The 23433-nt window shown below is 38.4% G+C and overlaps 1 protein-coding gene across 3 annotated transcripts in view; it reads left to right on the forward strand.

Moving 5' to 3' along the window:
* The window catches only part of IQCG (IQ motif containing G), a 75355-nt gene that overhangs the window by 28741 nt on the left and 23181 nt on the right, over positions 1-23433 (forward strand). For all 3 annotated transcript variants that reach the window (XM_027845252.1, XM_027845251.1, XM_027845250.1), the window contains one exon: positions 163-244. In XM_027845252.1, the coding sequence (XP_027701053.1) occupies positions 163-244 (82 nt within the window). The remainder of the gene's footprint in view (positions 1-162; positions 245-23433) is intronic.

Consider the following 23433-nt stretch of genomic DNA (forward strand, 5'->3'; position numbering starts at 1 on the left):
AATGGAAATGTTTGATACAGACAGAGGGTGTGGTACTTGGGGTGTATGTAGTATAACACTGAATAGAAGAAGAGTTACGTTATCCAGTGAATTTCTAAGGTGAACTATAACTTCTGTTTAGTACTCAATGCACTGTTTCTTTCCCTCTTTCATTTATTTTAGGGAAGAAAACATGAGAAAACAGATAAAATCTCTCCAGAAAGAGCTTCAGGATGTCAAAAATGAGCGGCAAGTAGAAGCACAGGTAAGAATCCCTTTACAACTGGAATAGCACAGGCATCAGTGTTTACTGATCTGACAGAAATGTAAAGTAGGAATATTCCTTCCCCATATAAAGCTTTTATCTAGGAAGGGTTCTTATGGGTTCTCCAATGAAAAATTCACTCTTGAAGATGTATTTTGTTGTTGTTGAATCATTTTGATTGTGTCTGACTCTCTGTGACCCCATTTGGGGTTTTCTTGGCAAAAATATTGGAGCAGCTTGGTATGTCTTAGGTGGCCCAGTGGATAGAGCACTGGACATGGGATCAGGAAGAATCTGTCCTCAGACACTTACTATTTTTTTTTTCTGATTTCTAAAGTAATTGTAGCCTGGAAGGGACTTAGAGGCTTAGTTCCAGGCAAAACATAGCCAAAGGTGACCCATTTGGGATCAGAGTGATTCCAGAGGAAGGGTCCAAATTTCCAGTGGGGGGAAGTTGGAGGAGGGTAGGGGCCGAGCAATGCCACTAGTGCAGGTGACATGGTTTGGAAATGGTGTCTGGAAAGTGATATTCATAACAGTATATTCACAGCAACCCTTTTTGTGGGAGCAGGGGATTAGAAACAAAGTAAGGTCCCATTGACTGGTTAAGTGAGGCCACCTGGTGTAGGATAGAACACTGGACTTGGAATGAGGAAGACCTGGCTTCAGCATCCACCTCAGACCCTTCCAACTCTGAGATCCCGAGCAATTCACTGAATTTCTTGGGTTCGAGTTTTCTTATCTGTAAAAGGAGCTTGAACTCAATGATCATCAGTAGGCTTCCTTCTGAGCTCTAAATCTATGATCCTATGAATAGGAAACAGCTGATCATTCTGTGCTATGTATAGCATGTGATTGTGCCATTTAGACATCACAAATATGAGGTCTTCAGAGAAACATGAACTGATACAAATTGAAGTAAGCAGAATTAGGAGAAAAACATACCGGGTGACTGGAAAATGTAAAAGGGAAAAAAAATAAACTGATCAAAGATGGCCTTGGGAAAAAATGTGAAAGTGCATCTTTTGTTTGGAGGAGGGACACTGTGAGTGTGGGTTGTTTCATATGCTTTCAGAAGCAGGCACTGATCTACTTTTCTATTTCATCTAGAACCAGATAATTTTGATAGTTGCTACTTAGTATGGTTTGACATCTGGTGGCTTCAAGCACCCTGACATCCTACTCTTTTCCAGGATAACTCTTGGTATTCTTGACCTTTTATTCCTCCAAATAATTTTTTTAATTTTAAAAAATTAACTTTTAATTTTTTTGGGCTAGGCAATGGGGTTAAGTGACTTACCCAGGGTCACCCAGCTGGTAAGTGTCAAGTGTCTAAGGCCGCCTTTGAACTCAGGTCCTTCTGACTCCAGGGCCAGTGTTCTATCCACTGAGCCACCTAACTGCCCCTAATTTGTTTATTTTTAACATTTATTTTTTTAAAATGTTGAGTTCTAAATTCTCTCCCTCCCTCCTCTCCCCCATCCATTATGAAAGCAAATAGTATGATATCAATTATACATGTGAAGTTATGTAAAACATATTTTAACTTTAGCCATGTTGCAAGACAAACAAAAAAAAAAGCAAGAAAGAAATAAAGTAAAAAAATTTTGTTTCCATCTGCAGAGTTCATTAGTTCTCTCTCTGGAGGTAGGTGACGTTTTTTTTCATCGTAAGTCCTTTGGAAATGTCTTGGATCATTGTCTTGATCAGAGTAACTAAGTCTTTCGTGGTTGATCATAGTTATAGTATTCCTGTTACTGTGTAAAATATTCTCCTAGTTCCACTTTGCATTAGGTCACATAAGTTTTTCCATGTTTTTCTGAAACCATCCCCTTCATCATTTCTTGTAGCACAATAGTATTCCATCACCATCTTATACTACAACTTGTTCAGCCATTCCCCAATTGATGGGCACCCCTCAATTTCCAATCTTTGCCACCACAAAAAGAGCTGCTATAAACATTTTTGTACACGTAAGTCCTTTTCCCTTTTTTTTTTTGTTCTCTTGGGGATATAGAGGTAGTAGTGGTATTGCTGGGTCAAAGGGTATACACAGTTTTATAGCCCGTTAAGCATAGTTCCAAATTGTTCTTCAGAATGGTTGGACCATTCACAACTCCACCAACCATACATTGGTATACCTATTTTTCTACATCCCCTCCAGCATTTGTCATTTTCTTTTTCTTTCATGTTAGCCAGTATGCCAAAGGAATTTTGTTAATATTTTGTCTAATTCCATAAAGAATCTCTATGGTAATTTGGTCAAACACTAAATCCAAGAGTTATCACTTTTATCAATTATCACTTTTATCAATATTGATATTGCCAGATTTTGAACATTGACTGTCACTACAATATGATATCAGTTTTACATGTAAAGTCATGCAAAACATATTTCCATATTAGCCATGTTGAAAAAAAAAGCAAGAAAAAGAAAGTGAAAAAAGGTATGTTTTACTCTGCAGAGTTCATCAGTTTTCTCTCTAGAGGTGGAGAGCCGTTTCCCCAATTGATGGGCATGCCCTCGATTTCCAGTTCTTTGCCTCCACAAAAAAAAGCTGCAATAAATATTTTTGTACATATGTGTCTTTTTCCTTCTCTTTTGATCTCTTTGGGAAACAGACCTAGTAGTGGTACAAAGGGTTTTATAACCCTTTAGGCATAATTCCAAATTGTTCTCCAGAACTCCATTGACTTTTGAGTGACCCATGACTGTACTTCAGACTTTAGTATTCTATATTCACAGCTATCTTTTCTTTCATTTCTCATTAATGGTGAATAATACTAGGTGTATGAACTGTCTCTTCCTTGCTACTTGTAATTTTTTCTGTCTGATTTGTGAGATCTGCAGCTTAGGAACCACATTTTTAGTGGGTCAGATTTGAAGTTCCTCTTTAGCAGCAGCCTATGGATTCCATTGAGATACATATCTTCCTCTGGTTCCAATACTTTTGGACAATTGTCTATTATGATTTTCTAAAGTATGATATTCAAGTTTTTTGTTTGTTTCATCATGCTTTTGTGGGAAATCAGTGATTTTTAGATTCTCTTTCCAAATCCTGTTTTCCAAGTCAGTTATTTTTTTTTATTGTAAATACCTCAAATGTTCTTCTAGTTTTGCTGTCTTTTGACTTCATTCTAATATCTCCTGTTGTATTATTGAAATTTTGACTTCTTATCTCTTCACTTTTCCTCCCCAGGGTGGCCCCTGTTTGGCTGCTGTTCTAAGCTATAGATTTTCAAGTTTTTCCATTAAAGACCTCTCATTTAACATTTTATCTTTTCCTTCCTGTTTTGTTAGACCTTCCAACCATTTTCTGGTTGTAGTTATTCAGATTTATTCTTTCTTTTTGGTGTTTTATCCTGGCATTCTCTTGTCCCATAGCATTTTTTCATTGTGTTAAAGTCTGTTCTCTATTTGCTCATTTCTAGTATTACTGCTATTTTTTTTCCTCTAAGATTTTTCTTGTGAGGATGTCTTTTCCTCTCCTTTTTTTCAGTTGCTGCTACTCATCTTTTTATTTATTTGGAGCATATCTAGCTGTTTTGTGGTAGTGAAGGGAATAGCTCAGGTAACATAGAACCTCTCAGTCATTTGTCTAGAAAATGTCCCCAGCCTCCCCCTCTTCCCACCACTAACAGTACTTTCTCTTGGCTAATTACAAAGCAGCTTTTGGTGTTTGTCTTAGGACATCATTTTCCCTCTCAGCTCTTTGCTTTTGTTCTTCAAATACCACTTTAACTCTCTGGGAGTTTTCAGCAGCTTCACAGAAGCTGACTTGTACTCCTATTTGGGTGAAAACCCTCTTCTTGGGTTTCATTTCAGTCTTTATCCTGTATTACAAAGCTCTTCCCCTCCCCCTACTCTCTCCATTACTATCTAACCTTTCTTGACTCTCTTTTACTACCTAATAACAGGAGATATTCATCTTCACCTCCCTTCTGGTTTCACAAAAAGAGAAACAAAGAAACACCTCATTAAAGGAGTTTTATATAGTTACAAGCAAGGCAAAGTAACTACATCTAAAGAGAATTTTCAAGATTTGGCACCCTCCCAGCTTTGTTCCTTCCCTCTTAACTCTCTAGCCCCTTAAAAGCATGTTGATTATAGAGTTTGCTGAGCAACAACATTCACCCACTCTGGGTACAGATAGTCTTGGCTCACATTCTTACTGCATTTAGCCATAGGAAAAAGTAAAAAGCAATCTAAACCACCCCCTCCCCCCCCAAAAACACAATGTCATTCTGAAGCTACAAATCCTGTTTACTACCACTACAGCAGTAGTGGATCACAGAGACTGTGGGGGAAATCAACACCCAAAAACCAAGACAAAGCTGGGAACAAAAAGTGTGTGGGAAGTATAGGAATGAGACAGATCGAGGAATAATAATAGCTAGAGTTTTTATATCACTTTAAAGTTTGCAGCATGCTTTACAAAAAAAAAGAGGCAGTTCTTTTCCCAGACAAGAAACTTTTGACATGCTATCCTCTTGAGGCATGAACCTGTGGGGTCCCACAGGTGAGCAACATTAGGTAAACAGGTTAAATTGGCTAAAGTGTTGAGCAAAGAGTCAGAGACAAAGACAATTTCTTACACAGAGGGTAGCCACAGAAAGTCTATTTAGTGGCAAATCCTTAGAAATGTTATTTTTGGAAAACTTCCATTTGCTTGAATGTCTTGAGCCTTCCATTAATTTAGCAGCAGATACATAACAAATGTTTGTGTAATTAAATTAATACAAATTGCCGTGTCATTGTGCTATTATTTCTGAATGTTGTCATGATTGAAATTTAATAAAAGGATAAATTGAGGCAGGCTTCTCTGAGCAAAGTTATGGTTTATTAGTAGGAGAGCTACCCACTAATAAAGCAAGTCTCTTGTACCCTTGAATAGCCAAAAGACCTCAAGTTGAGGGCACAACACATTTTTTATAAGCATAGAACAAAAAACAGAACAAAAATCATATCATTGGTTATAGGATTCATAACATCATGGAATTAGGAAATTATGATTGGTTACAGTAAGGAAGGTAGGCATAAGCACATGTGGACCAGACCTACCTCTCTCTGTCTCTAAGGAATGCTTTTGTGACTTTATGGGGTCCAGCTGCATTTTGAGAGCCTCGATATCAGACTCAAATCACCTGGGCATAAGAGAAAGCCACCTGAAATTCATAAGGATGGGACACGGTCATCTTGGTCTGGTTCTCAAGGATGGCCTATGGATATCATTCAGTTTCTCAGAGACTGAAGCTATGTAACTAACAGACTTCCCTTGGCAGGGATGATTGGCAGGTATTGCTGAAATAACAATTCCCATGCTCAGAGATTCTCTTTAATTAACAGTGATTATGGGAGCTTCAGCTTGCTCTTGTTCAGCCATGCCCCACTCTTTGTGACTCCGTTTGGGGTTTTCTTGGCAAGTGATTTGCCATTTCCTTTTCCAATTCATTTTACAGATGAGGAAACTGAGGCAAACAAGATTAAGTGACTTGCCTAGGGTCACACAGTCAGTAAGTGTCTGAGGCTGGATTTGAACTCATGAAAATGAGTCTTCCTGACTCTTTTAGGTCCTTGGGTGCGGCCTTTTGACTGAGTCCAAATTTTACAGGCAAATCCTTTTATTAAGGAGACTTTTTTCTGTGAAGTTTGGATTCAGTCAAAGGGCCACACTTGAGGACCTACAGGGCCACAGGTTCCTCACTCATGGAGGCCCTATCCTTGGACGGTGCTACCTTCTACATTGTAGCAATGTTGGCTTTTTCAATCTTGCCTCAGTTCCTGGCCCAGAGGAAGAGGAAAGTACTTTCTCTTCTGGCCCCAAGGATTCCTCCCCTAGGTGTCAAGCTGTCCCAAACTCAACTCATAGTCTTCCTAGATTTTTCTTTGGTTCTGAGAGAGCCATACTTTCAAATCTGTTGTTTCTCTTTTTTCTGTACAGTTTGTCAGATTCATGTTTACTGGCAGGCAGGTAAAGTGGGTTCTTCCCTTCAATGAAACTCAGCTTTTCTCTTACAATTCTAAGCTAGTTTCTGGCTTTAGTTTCACTAGCAGACCAATCTAGGGATTAGTACGTGAGTAAGTATAATTTTCTTCCCTAGTGTTATTCCTTGAGAACAAAGTCATGGGAATTTCAGAGCCTTACTCTTCAGAAAAGCCAAGTTAACAGTCCAATACTGTTTTTGTTTTTTTATCATCAGTTGTCACTCCAATAATCTCAGGCCGGTTCCATAGTTCTTTTATGATTCAGGCTGGTTAGATCAGTCCTCCTCCCCCTCATGCAGATAGAGACAACTAAAGTAACTGATGAATGTCCATGGGTTCAATCCTTAGGTACCAATAAATTCTTCCATTGTGTTTAGCCATACAGTCACTGACTGGCTCCCCATCATACCAGTTAATAATGTCCGAGCTACCTTTGACTCTTCCCTCAAATTCATTTCACATATCTAATCAGTTGTCCAATCGTGATTCTCAGTGCAGAGAAGACCAAAAGTTGGTGGTCCAGGCTCCCTTTTCCAACTTCCGTTCGAGGAAATACCCAAGCTAAATATGCTCATGTATCTTCTAGCCCCACTCACTTCTTCCACTCCCACCCCAAATGCCTTCTTACCCTACAGATACCTCTGCCCCAGTGACCCTTTCCAGCCTCAGACCTTCATTTGAAGATGTACTTAGGCCAGCTATACTCACACCTCTCCTGGGTCTGCTCATGATTCTTTGGCCTTTTACATGTTTCCTCCATGCAGGTATTTCTCCCTCTACCACCCCCTCCCCTTCAGCTCCTTTGTATGTGTTGACTTTCCCTACTAGAATATAAGCTCCTCTAGGGCAGAGACCATTTTTTCTCTTTGCTTCTGTCTTCCCAGTGCTTAGCACACTGCCCAGCATGTAATAATTGTTTAATACATAAATATATTCTCTATTTAATAAATAGATCTACATTATGTAATAAATTTCACATTAATTTTTTCCATTCCCACATCTTAGTTTAAGTCCTCATCTCTTCTTGCCTAGATTATTATGTCTCCTAACTTGTCTTCCTACTAGTAGTAGATCTTCTTGCCAATCATAGGATCATTATTTTGACCTAGGATGGACTTTATAAGCCATCTAGTCCTATTCTCAAATTCTATAGATGAAGAAATTGATTCCTCAAGAGATCCAAGTTCACGCAAGTGGTAAGAGACAGAGCCAAGATTTGAAGACACATCCTCAAATGCCAAATCCAACACTTTTGACTGTGCCATGCTACCTCCCTAATCCATCCTAGACAATGCTGCTCAAGTAATATTCCTAATGTATTGCTCTGATCATGTCACTTCATTGCTCAGAAGCCTTCTGCCTACCAAATTAAGTATACATTTTTGACCCTACTATTCAAAGCCCTTCACATTCTGACTCTGCCTACCTTTCCAGCCTTCTCTCTTTCTACATACCTAAGTCATTTGTTTTGTGTTCCAAGCAATTGGGTTATTCTATGTCTTGTATTCTAGTCCTGTCTTTCCCCATCTACATGACTTTTCCCTTCTAATCCCCCATGCCCAAATGCATTCCCCCTTTCAGTCAGTCAGTCAATCAATCAATCAAAAAGCATTTATTAAGCACCTACTAAATGCCAGATTCTGGGGATCCAAAGACAGGAGAGAAACAGTACTTGCCCTCAGAGAGCTTATATTATAATGAAAGAGACAACATGCACATATGTAAGTATATGCAAAACAGATATAATGTAATCTTGGGAGGAAAATACTGGCATCTGGAGAGGACCAGGGAAGGCTTCACGCAGAAGGTGGCACTTAATCTGTTTTGAAGGAAGCCAGGGATTCCAAGAGTTTGAGGTGAAGAAGAAAGAGTTAGCAGGCATGAGAGGCATCCAATGCAAGGAAATAGTAATAGGAGGTGAAGGATTGCATAAGGGGATCAGTAAGAAGGCCAATAGGACATAGTATAAGGATGGCAGTAATGTGTAATAAGGCTGGGAAGGTATGATGATGCCAGGTTCTAAAGACTATTAAATGAGAGTCACAGGAGTTTATATTTGATCATGGAGGAACAGCTAGAATTTATTGAGTGGGAGGGGGTCCCACCTACACTTGAAAAAAAATCATTTTGGCAGCTGAGTGGAGGAGAGATTATTAGGAGAGAGACTTGAGGCACGGAGACCCAATTAGGGAGACTGCAAAAGTCCAGGCCCCAGATGGTGAGGGTGACTGTTGTGAGTAGGGATAAGGGATTTGTGAGGTGGTGTGGAGGTAGAAACTATAGCATTTGGCAGTTGATTTCACAGTACTTTCCCAATTATTATTTTGTCTGAGGGAGTTATTTCAAGTAAAATATCCAAATATATTTGGTTATTTTTTATACTTCTTAGCAATTTTTACAGACATTCCCAAGTGAAAATAAACTGAGTTCTCCTCATTAGTAAGCAGTTAGACTACTTTCTAATGTACATGCCTTGGAGAGTGGGGGAATGCCTATTTCTGTTAGATCTGCCCTAAACTAAAACCAGAATTCTCAACAGATTCAGAAAAGTGTTCTTTTCATGGGAAGGTAAATTGGTGGTCAAAAGGCATGAAGATCCAGAAAACTGGAAGGGCAAAAAGCAAAAATAAATGGGGGTGGAGGCAGGGGCAGAATCAAGAATGATTTTTAAAAGGTAACCTTTATTTTCTGATTCTAAAAAAAAAAAAAGCTTGTAAGCTATAAAATTTATTAAATATATGATAAAGCTAAATATTAGGTAGGGATAGAGATGGACTTGCAAACAGTAGTATTTCCAATCTGTCACTTACAACCATCTAGCTCTACTCCAAAGAGAAACATTAGTTACTCAGTAAGGTCATTTTCTCACCATTCAACATTTAGTTGAACTAAATTAGGGCCCGCCAAGCTTTTACTTTCTAACCACACTATTGTCACTCCTGGGTGTATTCCCTCCTTCTCCCATACCTAGAGAGCCATTCCTCATACCAAAGAATACAAAAAGGGGAAGAACAGGGACCAGCTCACCCCAACTAAGAAACACATTTTGAAAACTCTGACATTATATGCAGATTGAACACCCACAGACTGTCAGATCGTCAAAGATATGAGGGAAATAACTTCTCTCATGTCTTCTTTGAGACCAAACTCGGTCATTATAATTTGGCAACATTGAGTTTCACTTCTTTTGTTGGTATTGTTCTATTCATTCTCATTGCTACAGTGATTTTGAATATTGTTTTACTGGTTCTGCTTGCTATAAGTCTTCCCATGCTTCTTTTGATATATCATATTCATCCACTCTTACAGAAAAATCATATTCCATTATATTCTTGTGACACAATTTGTTTTGGCATTTCCAAGCCAATGGGCATCTACTTTGTTTCCAGTTCTTTGTGACTAAAAAAGTATTGCTGTAACCACTCCAACTGTAATTTTTACCAGATTTTTGTGGCAGGATCTATTCTTCTTTATATTTTTTAAAGTTTAATAGTGTTTTATTTTTTTTCCCCAGTTACATGTCAAGAAAATTTTTGGCATTCATTTTTACAAGATTTTGAGCTCCAAATTTTTCTCCTCCCTTCCTCCCCTCCCTTTCCCCCTTCTAAAAATGGTAGGCAGTTTGATATAGTTTATACATGTGCTATCATTTAAAAAAAATTCTGTATTAGTTATAGTTGTGAAAGAAGAAACAGATCAAAAGAAAAAAAACACAAGAAAGAATAAAGTGATAAAATATGTTTCCATCTGCATTCAAAGTCCATCAGTTAGCAGGATCTATTCTTGAACTAATGACTGGCTTTTAGTTTTCACCACTTTCCAAATGATTACAAATCATTCCTTTTAAAATACTTTGTAGAATTTTGACCCTCCTTCAAAGTTCTACTCATGTCTAAGTTCTTTGTCTTTAAATGTTTTCCTATTGCTAAAGATAACTGTTGTTTTTACATCACATTCATTAATTAATATATCCCTTGGCTCTCCCCTACCCAGTGAGCCAACATTTGTAACAAAGATTAGAAAAGAAAATGAAAAAAAGTGGTCCAGCAAAACTAATTGGCATATCGACTATTTCTAAAAGTATATGTAATAGTCCTGATCCCATAGTCTGTGCACTTACACTTAGTTCTTCCAGGAGCTAAGGCCTAGCTAGGTCATTAAAATTACACTGTATTCAAACATGGTGTGCACAAAGGCAACAAGAAATACTGTTTTATGACATACTTAGTCATCTTGTCTTTTAGTGCTTAGAATGATCATATGCACAAAAGACCATTAGGAAGATAATTGCAGATTATACATCAATATGCATTGTAGAAGATAAGACAATAGAGGAATTCTGTGAAGCATTTGATAAGTACCTTTAAATTAAATCAATTTATACTGTAACATTATGTGACTCAAATGCGAAGATGACATTTGTGAGGATAGTGAAAATTATTATGAAAAATATTTCTCAGGATCAAAAAATGAGGGAAATCAACAGATTATGGATAACATGCCTATATATCATGAATATTATATTTGAGATAAAATCAGAAGGTGCTGCTGGACTTAGGAAGCATGACATGATATCACTAACAATAAAATTGAGTATGTTTTAGTACAGGATGTGACTGGTAACTGATTGGGAATAATTTTTGAATCAGCTGTTTAGGTATAGTCAGACAATTGACCTGTTAGAATAAAGATAAAAATCAATGCCAAATTAGAAGAAATGATTAAGATGAGAAAATGATATAGCAAGCAATTAAAACATTTTATAAATAAAAGTGGAAGATTATGAGCAATATGTCCTCATAAAACATAGAGAACTGATAAAAGGAAAAATTGGTTTGTAGAAAGTGTGGCACAAGATCCAATCTTCCCAAGATCATATAAGATCATCCCAAGAACACAGAAGATTGAAAATGAAAATGAAAGGAAGCCAACAAATATACAAAAGATGGAAAAGTGAGTTCGGCATTTCTTGATCAATCTATTTTCTACATTAATGACATCTTTGGACTTTTAACTTATCAGCCCCAACGTGCCATATGCTGGAAATGACATTTAAGAAGATGGGAAGAGCAGCTGGACCATGCTGGAGGCTGCACGATTTTGAAGGCACTGAGAAAGCAGTCTTCCAGCCGTCTGAAAGAGGAGATACCAAATGCTTGAAACATATCACAGAACAAAAGCAAAACCTCATGGACATTATTTTTGTTCCTCAAAAAGCAATCAAGGACATCAATAACTATTGATCTATAGCTTTTTCCTTTAGTGGAATCTGGGGATAGAGGAAAGGTAGGGAGAAGGGAGGAAGGGAGAAAGAGAGACAGATGGACACAGAGAAAAACAGACTCAGAGACAGATGTAGGGAGAGAAGAGAAGGGGAGGGAGAGAAGAAGAGAGAAAGTGGTTTTAAGTGTTTTAAATTTTAAATAATTTTCCAGAATGTATATGCTTAAATATATATTCATACATGCATACCCTTAAACTTTTTTTCTTCTTTTGAACTTAGTCTGAGAAAAATTAACAGTTGTAGGACTTTGGGAAGGGGGTTGGTGCAGTTTATCTGATGGTCTTTTGGGACTGCATGCTTAGTGCCTATGGTTTCTAGCCTAGCCCTGAACTAGAAGGTACCTGGTGCTTGTGTTCTCAAGGTCCCTTGAACTAATTGGAGCCCATCTGAGGACACTTTCCCCAAGAGTAAACTAATATATAATCATAAGTCAAGTCAAGCACCTTTCACTAAAGATCCAAAGCTATGGCTTCTTTTTTTCTCTCCCCCTCCCCAACCCCACTCTCACATTATTTTTTCTTTTCTTTTTTTACAAAGTTTTATAGACACTATTTTCCTTTATATCATATTTATTTCTGAATATGTTCTTTCCCATGCCATGCATTGAGCAGCCACCCTCGTCTTGAACCAAAGATGAATGAATAAAAAAGCATTTATTAGTTGTTTATGATGTGCAAAACACCGTGGTAAGGGGTGAATATTCAAATAGAAAAAGTGAGATAGTCACCCCTCTCAAGGAACATATTCTAATTGGGGGAGACAGGTCTTGTAATTTTTACCTTCATAACATGTCTTGAATGTGTTCCCTTCTCTCCTTTAATGCTGCTACCCCTCTGATATAGGCCCTCATTACCTCACCCTTGGATAATTGCAATACCCTTCTGGGTGATCTCCTTGTCTCATTGTTACCCACTCCGATCCAGCCTCCACTCAGCTGCCAAAGTGATTTTTCTGTTGTCTCACCATGTCCTTCACCCTAATCAGTAAACTCCAGTGATTCCCTTTTATCTCCAGGATCAAATCTTCATGCATTTAAAGTCCTTCACAACTTTAGTTTCCTTCCACACATTCCATTCTCCAGCTACACTGACCTACTTGTAGTTCCTTAAATATAATTCACCATTTGCAATGGCCATGTCCATGCTGTCCCTCCTCACCTTTGCCTTCTGGGTTTCTCTCAAGTCTCAGCTCAAATCCTGCCTTTTGTAAAAAGCCTTTCCCAGTCCTCTTTAATGCTAGTGTTTTCCCTGAGATTACCTTATACTGATAATGTATGTATCTTGCATATACATTGTTTTTTGCATGTCTCTACCATTAGAATGTAAGCCTCTTGAGGTCAGGGACAATGTTTTTACCTTTCTTTGTACCTCCAGTGCTTAGCACAATGCCTGGCATATAGTAAGTGCTTAATAATTGCTTATTAACTGACTTTTTCTTCATCTTCTTATATTCCCCTGGGTGCCCACATTTTCTTCTTCTTCTTTTTCCTTTGATTCCTTCTTTTTCCACCCCTGCCTTGGTTTTTCTTGTGCCTTCCTTTGCTCTAGCCTAAAAGTACCTGTGCCAGCTGGTGTAGGGTAGAGTGAAGAGGTGAATATAATTCTTCCTGTCTTGCATAGGTTTGTTGAGGAATGAATTGACCCTAGGAGATGTGGAGAAAGGCATAGAGGTAGTAACAGTGTTGGCAATAGGCAGGTTAGTGGGAACTTTTTTTTTTATTAATTTATTTTGATTTATCAACAATCACTTCTGTAAGCTTTGTAGTTTTCAATTTTTCTCCCCTTTCCTCCCCACTTCCCTCCCCAAGATGGAGCGCAATCTGATATAGGCTATGTATATACATTCCTATTAAACATATTTTCACATTAGTCATATTGTAAGGAAGAAATAGAACCAATAGGAGGAACCACAAGAAAGAGGAAACAAAATTCAACAGAAGAAAAAAAAGCAAATAGTTGCTTCGATCTGCATTCAAACTCCATAGTTCTTTCTTTGGATGTGGATAGCATTTTCCATCATGAGACCTTTGGAGATGTCTTAGATCCTTGCATTGCTGAGAAGGGCTAAGTCTATTAATGTTAGTCATTGCACAACATGGCTGTTACTGTGGACAGTGTTCTCCTGGTTCTGCTCATTTCACTCAGTATCAGTTCATATAAGTCTTTCCAGGTTTTTCTGAAGTCTACTTGCTCATCATTTCTTATAACACAATAGTATTCCATTACATTCATATACCACAACTTGTTCAGCTATTCCCCAATTGATGGGCATCCTCTCAATTTCCAATTCTTTGCCACCACACAAAGAGCTGCTATAAATATTTCTGTACATGTAGCTCCTTTTCCCATTTGTATGATCTCTTTAGGATACAGCCCTAGAAGTGCTATTCTAGGTGGTCAAAGAGTATGCACATTTTTATAGCCTTTTGGGCATAGTTCCAAATTGCTCTCCAAAATGGTTGGATCATTTCACATTCCACCAGCAATGCATGAGTGTTCCAATTTTCCTACATCTTCTCCAACATTTATCATTTTCCTGTTTTGTCATGTTGGCCAATCTGATAGGTGTGATGTGGTACCTCAGAATTGTTTTGATTTGCATTTCTCTAATCAATGGTGATTTAGAGCACTTTTTCATATGACTATAGATAGCTTTAATTTCTTCATCTGAAAACTGCCTGTTCATATCCTTTGACCATTTATCAATTGGGGAATGATTTGTATTCTTAGAAATTTGACTTAATTCTCTATATATTTTAGAAATGAGGGCCCTTATCAGAGACACTGGTTGTAAAAATTCTTTCCCAATTTTCTACTTCCCTTCTAATCTTGGTTGCATTGGCTTTGTTTGTGCAAAAAACTTTTCAATTTAATGTAATCAAAATTATCCATTTTGTATTTCATAATCTCTATCTCCTGTTTGGTCATGAATTCTTCTGTTCTCCATAAATCTGATAGGTAAACTATTCCTTGCCCTCCCAGTTTGCTTATAGTATCAGCCTTTATATCTAAATCATGAACCCATTTTGACTTTATTTTACTATATGGTGTGAGATTTTGGTCTATGCCTAGTTTCTGCCATACTCTTTTCCAGTTTTCCCAGCCGTTTTTGTCAAATAGTGAGTTCTTATCCCAGAAGCTGGGGTCTTTGGGTTTATCAAATAGTAGATTACTATAGTCATTGACTACTGTATCTTGCATACCTAACCTATTCCACTGATCTACCACTCTATTTCTTAACCAGTACCAAGTAGTTTTGATGATTGCTGCTTTATAATGCAACTTAAGATCTGGAATGGCTAGGCCACCTTTGCCTGCATTTCTTTTCATTAGTTCCCTTGATATTCTGGACCTTTTGTTATTCCTTCTTCTTATTTTTTCTAGCTCTATAAAAGAATTTTTTAATTAAACACAAAATTAGAAATACTGAAAACCAAAGGAGAAATTAATAAAATTGAAATTAAGAAAACTATTGAACTAATAAATAAAACTAAGAGCTGGTTTTATGAAAAAACCAATAAAATAGATAAACTTTTGGTAAATTTAATAAAAAAAAAGAAAGAAGAAAACCAAATTACCAATATCAAAAATGAAAAGGGTGAATCCACTACCAAGGAAGAGGAAATTAAAACAATAATTAGGAACTATTTTGCCCAACTGTATGCCAATAAATTTGACAATCTTAGTGAAATGGATGAATATTTACAGAAATGTAAATTGCCCAGATTAACAGAAGAGGAAGTAAAATACTTCAATAAACCAATCTCAGAAAAAGAAATTCAATAAGCCATTGATGAACTCCCTAGGAAAAAATCTCCAGGGCCAGATGGATTTACGAGTGAATTCTATCAGACATTTAAAGAACAATCAATTCCAATACTATATAGACTATTTGGGGAAACATGTGAAGAAGGAATTTTACCAAATTCTTTTAATGATACAAATATGGTACTGATACCTAAACTTGGAAGAATCAAAACAGAGAAAGAAAATTATAGACCAATTTCCCTAATGAATATAGATGCAAAAATTTTAAATAAAATATTAGCAAATAGATTACAGCAACTTATCATAAGAATAATACATTACGACCAGGTAGGATTTATACCAGGAATGCAGGGCTGGTTCAATATTAGGGAAACTATCAGCATAATTGATCATATCCACACCAAAACTAACAGAAACCAAATGATCATCTCAATAGACGCAGAAAAAGCTTTTGACGAAATACAACACCCATTCCTATTAAAAACACTAGAGAGTATAGGAATAAATGGATTCTTCCTTAAAATAATAAATAGCATCTACCTAAAACCTTCAGCAAGCATCATATGTAATGGGTATAAGCTAGAAGCATTTCTAATAAGATTGGGGGTGAAATAAGGATGTCCACTATCACCACTGTTGTTCAATATGGTATTAGAAACGTTAGCTTTAGCAATAAGAGAAGAAAAAGAAATTGAAGGTATTAGAATAGACAAAGAAGAGACAAAGCTATCACTCTTTGCAGATGATATGATGATAAACTTAGAGAATCAAGTAAAAAACTACTTCAAATAATAAACAACTTTAGCAAAGTTGCAGGCTATAAAATAAATCCACATAAATCATAGGCATTTCTATATATTACCAACAAAACCTAACAGCAAGAGATAGAGAAATTCCATTTAAAGTTATTGTAGACATAAAATACTTAGGAGTCTACCTACCGAAACAAACCCAGGAACTATACGAACACAATAACAAAACACTTTTCACACAAATAAAGTCAGATCTAAATAACTGGAAAAACGTCAGTTGCTCATGGGTAGGCCAAGCTAATATAATAAAAATGACAATTCTACCTAAGCTAATTTACTTATTCAGTGCCATACCAATCAAACTAGTGGGGACTTTTCATGGAAATGGGTAGGGAGAGCAGTTCTTATTTAGGACCTAAAGGCAAAAGCATGGATGAAAATGGAAGCTATGCCTGAGGTTCAAAGGGCCTGATCTCATTGGCTATATATCTTTCAGACTGTGTAAATAATGGACTTTGATAAATCTAAGGACCATTCATAGAAAGTCACAGGGATCAGTCACTATCCTTAACCACAGGCAGACGAGACAGGCAGATATATACAAATACGATGATATAGGTGTTCATTTACCTCAAAACAATATTCTATTATTTACTGTGGCTTTCTCTGGAAAGGTTTCACCTAACCCATCCCATACTGATTTTCTTTTTTTTTTTCAACCAGTCACAAAAGTAACCTAAAATGAAATAGGACAGTAACAAATTTCTGTTCTTCCAACAACCTATAGTTTCTTCATTGCCCAGCAACCAGCATCCTCCTCCTCCAACTGTGAAAACAAACACTATCATTAGAAAGTCTTTGGCTCACATTGTCATCCTTGCCATCAAAGCTTTATTAACTATGTTCAGTCAACTCTCTCTTTCCATGACTAAATACCTCCATTCTGAAGCCAAACAACAGCCCAAGTTATAAGGCAATCTTGGGATTTGAAAATAAAACTTGGCTTGATGTGAAAACCCGCACAAGAGCTGCATCATTCCAAGGGCCTGGGCCAGCTCTCCAGACACTCTGCAAAACCAGGGTTAGTGGGCAGAGCAGAATGTTTTTGAGTCAGCCTGTCCTTCTGACTTCTGAGAATTCCTTTTAAAAGGAAACAGCCACACAGCTCGACCTCCTTGGCCTGTAATAACTCAGTACTTGTAGGCTGCTTCTTTTCTGTAGCCCATGGGAAGATTAAAAAAGGGCAGATGGCATTACAGTTCCTCAGGCCTCTCTTTGTGTGTCTTGGTGGTATTTTGATTTTTACTTCACCAGTCTCTCAGTATTTCAGGTCCTCCCCCAGTCTCAGTAATCTTATTACTGAGGATCATAAAATGAGGCTGCCTAGAACAGCAACCAAACAGGAAGGAACTTGGGATAATGAAAGGCACATGGCAACAACCCTCAAAACAGATGCCTTTGGCTTGGCTCTGTCTAGCACCTGACCGAGCCTTTAAAATGCTCCTTTAAATGACCCTTTAAGGGGCAGCTAGGTGGCGCAGTGGATAGAGCACTGGCCCTAAAGTCAGGAGGACCTGAGTTCAAATGCAGCCTCAGACCAAACACTTGACACGTACTAGCTGTGTGACCTTGGGCAAGTCACTTAACCCTAACTGCCTCACTTTAAAAAAATAAAAATAAAAAAAATGACCCTTTAAATTCTCAGCAGAGTGCAATGCTTTGTTTTCCACATTACAAAAACTCTTCTAAAGAGTTTCAACGCTCAAACTTAGGATCTTCATGTTATTATTCTGAAAAGCTAGATACGACTAAAAAAACCGGCTTGTTTTGGGGTTGTTGACACTATCTTGTGACACAAACAGTGACCAACGGCACCACACGGAGCCAGGAAATGTGGTTGAAGTATCTGCCATGTTCACAACCCTGTCTCGGATGCCCTGTGACGCTGTTGTGGGAGTGAGTTCAAGCAGGGAAAGGATTTTATGGTAGAGAGCAAAGAGCACTGGACCTGAAATCAGAAGCTTGAGGTTTAAGTTCCAGCTCTGATATTTCCTAAGCTGTCTGCCCTTAGCCAGGAACAGTCTTTGTGAGCCTCAGTTTCCTCATATGTAAAATGTCAATACTATTGTCTCCCTCCCAGGATTGTTGATATAGTAGACATAAAGCACATAAAGTGACCATATATCAATATATAAATGCAGCTGATCTGTATTCACATATAGACCAGAGGTATCATGTAGCACCCAACTTTTTGTGTCTTCTACATTCCTGTCCCTCCCTACCAGAAAGGAACCTGGTTCAAAACAAAACAAAACAAAACATCTTTAGATCATGACTAATGGGAAAATGTGCTTAATATGAATGTATAAGTAGAGCCTATATCAGATTGCACGCCATTTTGGGAGGGGAGAGGAGTGGAAGGGGGAGAAAATTGAAAACTCAAAATCTTATGGAAGTGAATGTTGAAAACTAAAAATAAATTAATTATCAAGAAAAAAACCAAAACAAAACAAAATAAAAAACCAAACCTTACAGACCATTTTGTCTTAACCTCGTGGTCCAACTAGGGAAGGATTTTCCCTTCTACTTTCCTCCCCTCAGTCTCTCTTCCTTTCTTTCCCTCTGGCAACTAGAAGGGAGAGGGGAAGAGAGAAATGATAGCCTCCAGAGACAGGTTCTCCCAAGGGAGCTATCCATGGTGATTACAGCCAAAAGAGAAGAAAGGCAGGACCATGATCTGATGGGCAGCCAGAAAGAAAGCCCCAGGTTCTGTTCAATTCTGCCATGAAGAGTTTAACTATGAAACATATATAGAGTAAAGGATCCTTTAAAATAGCTAGCTCTGGGTGATCCCTTTGACAACAAAACCTGGATGTGGTCCAGCTTGTATATTCTGTGAAATATAAAGGAAATTTCCTCAGAGCTGCCCCCTTTCTCTGCAGCATCCTCTGATGGCATTTGCAATCATACTCAGCAATACAATGGTGAACTGGTTCTTGGTAAATGGAGGGAAGAGAGTCAGAGAGAAGAAACCCTCAGTTACTTACTTGTCTTCACAGCCAAGGAGTAAAAGTTTACTACCATAACACTGTTCTGGTTACTGGTGCCCCACTGGCATGTAGTGGACATATGACCTCTTGAAATAGTCTTTGCTGTCTTTCTACCCATTTCTTAGTGCCCACAAACTTTGCATGACAGCAAGATCTGATACTCCCCTGTCCCAAACCCTGCACAGCTGAAATTACCAACTCCCTCTCTTCAGCTATCTCATTGGTTACTGAAAGTTTTTGATAGGGGTTACATGTAGAAATGTTACTCAAGTTGGTCTTTGAAGTAGATGTAGGATATTAGTAAGCAGAGAGGAACTGGGGAGTGCATACCATCAGGAATTTTTAAAAGATGCATATTGAAGGGGGCAGCTAGATGGTGCAGTGGATAGAGCTCCAGCCTTGGAGTCAGGAGGACCTGAGTTCAAATCCAACCTCAGGCACTTGACACTTACTAGCTATGTGACCCTGGGCAAGTCACTTAACCCTGATTGCCTTACCAAAAAGCAAAACAAAACAAAAAAAAATATACATATTGATACTTTTTGTTTTTATGTTTGTAGCCCTGCTTTGCTCTGCAAACAAAGAACTTAACTATTTTGAAAGTAGAACTCCTAAGAAGTGCTGTGTGAATGTATCTGAGATTGTTCCCTTGGAGTTTTAAAAGAAAGATATGGAAAAAGGAGTGACTCCAAATCTTATCTCCTTACTCATTTTTCAACCTCTTTGTCACAGAACTGTCTAAGAACAATGCAAGATACCTTCAGCCTTTCCCTCTATACTCTTGCTTGGTGACCTTGTCAGCTCTAGCTGTAGCTCCAGCCTCCTTCCTAACCTCCAAACTGCATCGCCGTTTCAAACTGAATGTCCTATAGACATCTTAAACTCAGCCTGTCCAAACCTGAACTCCTTGTCTTCCCCCCAAAAGTCCTCTCTTCCTAATCTCCCTGTTACTGTAGAGGGTGCCGCCATCCTCCCACTTACCCAGGCTCAAAGCCTAAGTGTCATCCTTGACTCCTTACTCTCTCACTCCCCATATATCCACTCTATTGCCAAGGCCTGCTGATTCTACACTCATGGCTACATTCATAACCTCTTTTGGATGCCCCCTGCTCTCCTATGGCACTGCCACCGTCCTGGTTCAGACCCATATCACCCTCTGCCTGGACTATTGTAACAGCTTGATGGTTGGTCTCTTTTCTTCAAGTCTCTCTTCATTCCAGGCCATTCTCCAATCAATCAGGCAATAAACTGTTATTAAGCACCTACTATGTGCCAGGCACTGTGCTGGGGATACAAAAAAGAAGAAAGGGGGCAGCTAGATGGGGCAGTGGATAGAGCACCGGCCCTGAAGTCAGGAGTACCTGAGTTCAAATCCGGCCTCAGACCAAACACTTGACACTTACTAGCTGTGTGACCCTGGGCAAGTCACTTAACCCCAACTGCCTAAAAAAAAAAAAGAAGAAGAAAGACAGTCACCAACCTCAAGGAACTTAAAATTGAATGGCACAGAAAACATGCAAACAATTATCTACAAAACAAGCTTTATGTAGGCTGAATAGGAAATAATGAACAGGTAGAAGGTACTACAATAAGAGGTGTTGGGGGAGGCTTTCCCGGGAAATAGAGGATTGTAGTTGGGACTTAAAGGAAGACAGGAAATTTGGAGCAGAGAAGGAAGAGTGTTCCAGGCATGGGGGACAGTCAGGAAAAATGCCTAGAGCCAAGAGATGGAGTGTTTTGTTCACGGAACAGGCCATTGTCATAGGATTGAAGATTATGTGTTGAGGAAAAAGGTATAAAAAGAGTAGAAAGGAAGGAGGGGACTTGGTTTTGAAGGGCTTTGAAAACCAAACAGAGCATTTTGTATTTCATCTTGGAGGTAATAGGGAGCCACTGGAGTTTATTGAGTAGGGGAGTGATATGGTCAGATCTGCACTTTAGGAAAAATCACTTTAGTGGCTGAATGGAGGATGGTTTAGAATGGGGCAAGACTTGAAATTCTCAGACCTACTAGCAGGCAAAAATCAGCGTGTGAAGAGATGAGGGCCTGCTTATGATGGAAAATGCTGTCCACATCCAAAGAAAGAACTATGGAGTTTGAATGCAGATCGAGGCATACTATTTGCTCTTTTTTTTTCTTCTGTTGTGTTTTGTTTCCTCTTTCTGGTGGTTCCTCCTATTGGTTCTAATTCTTACTTACAACATCACTAATGTGAAAATATGTTTAATAGGAATGTATATGTATAACCTATATCAGATTGTATGCCGTCTTGGGGAGGGAGGTGGAGAAGGAAGGGGAGAAAAATTTAAAACTCAAAAGCTTATGGAAGTGATTGTTGATAAATCAAAATAAATTAATAAAGTTTAAAAAAAAGGAAATTTAAGCCATGAGATCCTGTCTAGCTCATCTCTTAACTCTGAATACTTTTCTCATGTAAGACTAGTCAAAATATTTACTTACTCCTTATCTAGGAGTGTCCTGGAGCCAGATCACAATGGCTTGCAAGAGCTTGTTAAATTTTCAGTGTGAGTATATGCACATATAAAATTGCAAACATTGCATATCAGGGCTTGGTTCATTATTTTATTGATTGCCTAGACATAATAAAGTGATGGCAAAAATGTTAAAAAAAAAAGAGAGAGAGAGAGAGATGAGGGCCTGCACCACAGTGGTGGTAGTGTTAGAAGAGAGAAGGGGGCATACTGAAGAAATATTGCAAAGGTAAAATCAACAGGCCTTGGCAACAACTTGAATATAGGGAGTGAGAGATAGTAAGAAATCCAGGATGGACTTCTAGGTTGTGAGCCTGAGGGACTGAGGGAATGCTGTTGCCCTCTACAATAATAGGAAAGGTAGGAGTAGGGGAGAGTTTAAGGTACAAGACAATGAGTTCATTTTTGGACATGTTGAATTTTAGATGTCCACTGGATTTCCAGTTCAGTATCTGAAAGTCAGTTGGAGATGCGAGATTGGAGGTCAAGAGAGAGTTTGGGGCAGGAAAGGTAGATATGAGAATCATTGAGAATCATAAGTATAAAGATGGTAATTAAATCCATGGGAGCTGATGAGATCCCCAATTGAAGTAGTATAGAGGGAGAAGTGGACCCAGGACATCTGTGGTTAGAGGATGAGATGTAGAGGAGAATATAGCAAAGGAGACAGAAAAGAAATGGTCAGATAGGTTGGAGGAGGACCAGGAGAGGGTGATGTCCCAAAAACCTAGAGAGAAGAGAGGATAGAGGAAGAAAGTGATGAAAAGTGTCAGAGGCTTCAGAGTTGTCAAGGAGACTGAGGATTGAGAAAAAATCTTTGGATTTGGCATCTGAGAGATGATTAGTAACTTTGGAGAGAGTATTTTCAGTGCAAAGAAAAGATAGGAAAACAGACAGTAAAGGGTTAAGAAGAGAGTAAGAGGAGAGAAAGTGGGGGGATTGGTTATAGATGGCCTTTTTCAAGAATTTAGCAACAAAGGGCAGAAGATATATAGGACAATAATGAGCAAGGATGGAAGGATCAGGTGAGGATTTTTTCAGGATAGGGAGACATGGGCATGTTTGTAGGCAGTAGGGAATGAGCCAGTAAACAGGGAGAGATTGAAGATAATTGAGGAAAATAAGTTGTGGGAGACAGGTTGGAATGAGGTTGCTTGATCAAGCAGGGGTTGGCCACCTCATCATGTGAAACAGGGGTGAAGGAGGAGAAAGTGGCAGGAGATATCTGAGTGATAGTAGATGAAGAAGAGGGGAGGAGGAGGACATGGTGAATGGATTCAGTTTTGTTTTGCTTTGTATTTTTTGTAAAATATAAAGCAAGGTTCTCATCTGAGAGGGTGGGAGGAGGAGACCTATGAGAGGTTTGAGGAGTTTGGAAGAGCTGATACAGACAGTGAAATGATAAGGGAGATATATAAGGATTGCCCAGCAGCAGTGAGGGCCCAGTTGAGATTGTATAACATAAATTGGTAGTGGACCAAGTAGAATGGTCCCGTGATTTTCCCCATCTTTGTTCAACAGCATGTGTGTTGAAACAGAGGTGGCAAATAGTGAGAGTGATCCAAGAATGATGCTTAGATGGACATAATCAGCAATATATTAAAGGGGCTAGAGATTCAAGAGAGGAGGGTGTAGAGCTGAATTGGTTCACCAAGGGGTCAGGATGAAGAAGAGAGGAAAGAGTTGGTAGTACATGGGGATGGCCTGGGAGAGAATTAAATAATATACATGTACATGTGTGTGTGTGTGTGTGTGTGTGTGCAAAAAGTGATAATTTTGTTTCTTCTTTGCCTACACTTATTCCTTCAATCTCTTTTTCTAGTCTTTCTAGTCTTAATTGGTAGCACTATATCAAAT

This window comes from Vombatus ursinus, unplaced genomic scaffold (assembly GCF_900497805.2).
Source record: "Vombatus ursinus unplaced genomic scaffold, bare-nosed wombat genome assembly UNPS02014959.1, whole genome shotgun sequence".
NCBI classification, from domain to species: Eukaryota; Metazoa; Chordata; class Mammalia; order Diprotodontia; family Vombatidae; genus Vombatus; species Vombatus ursinus.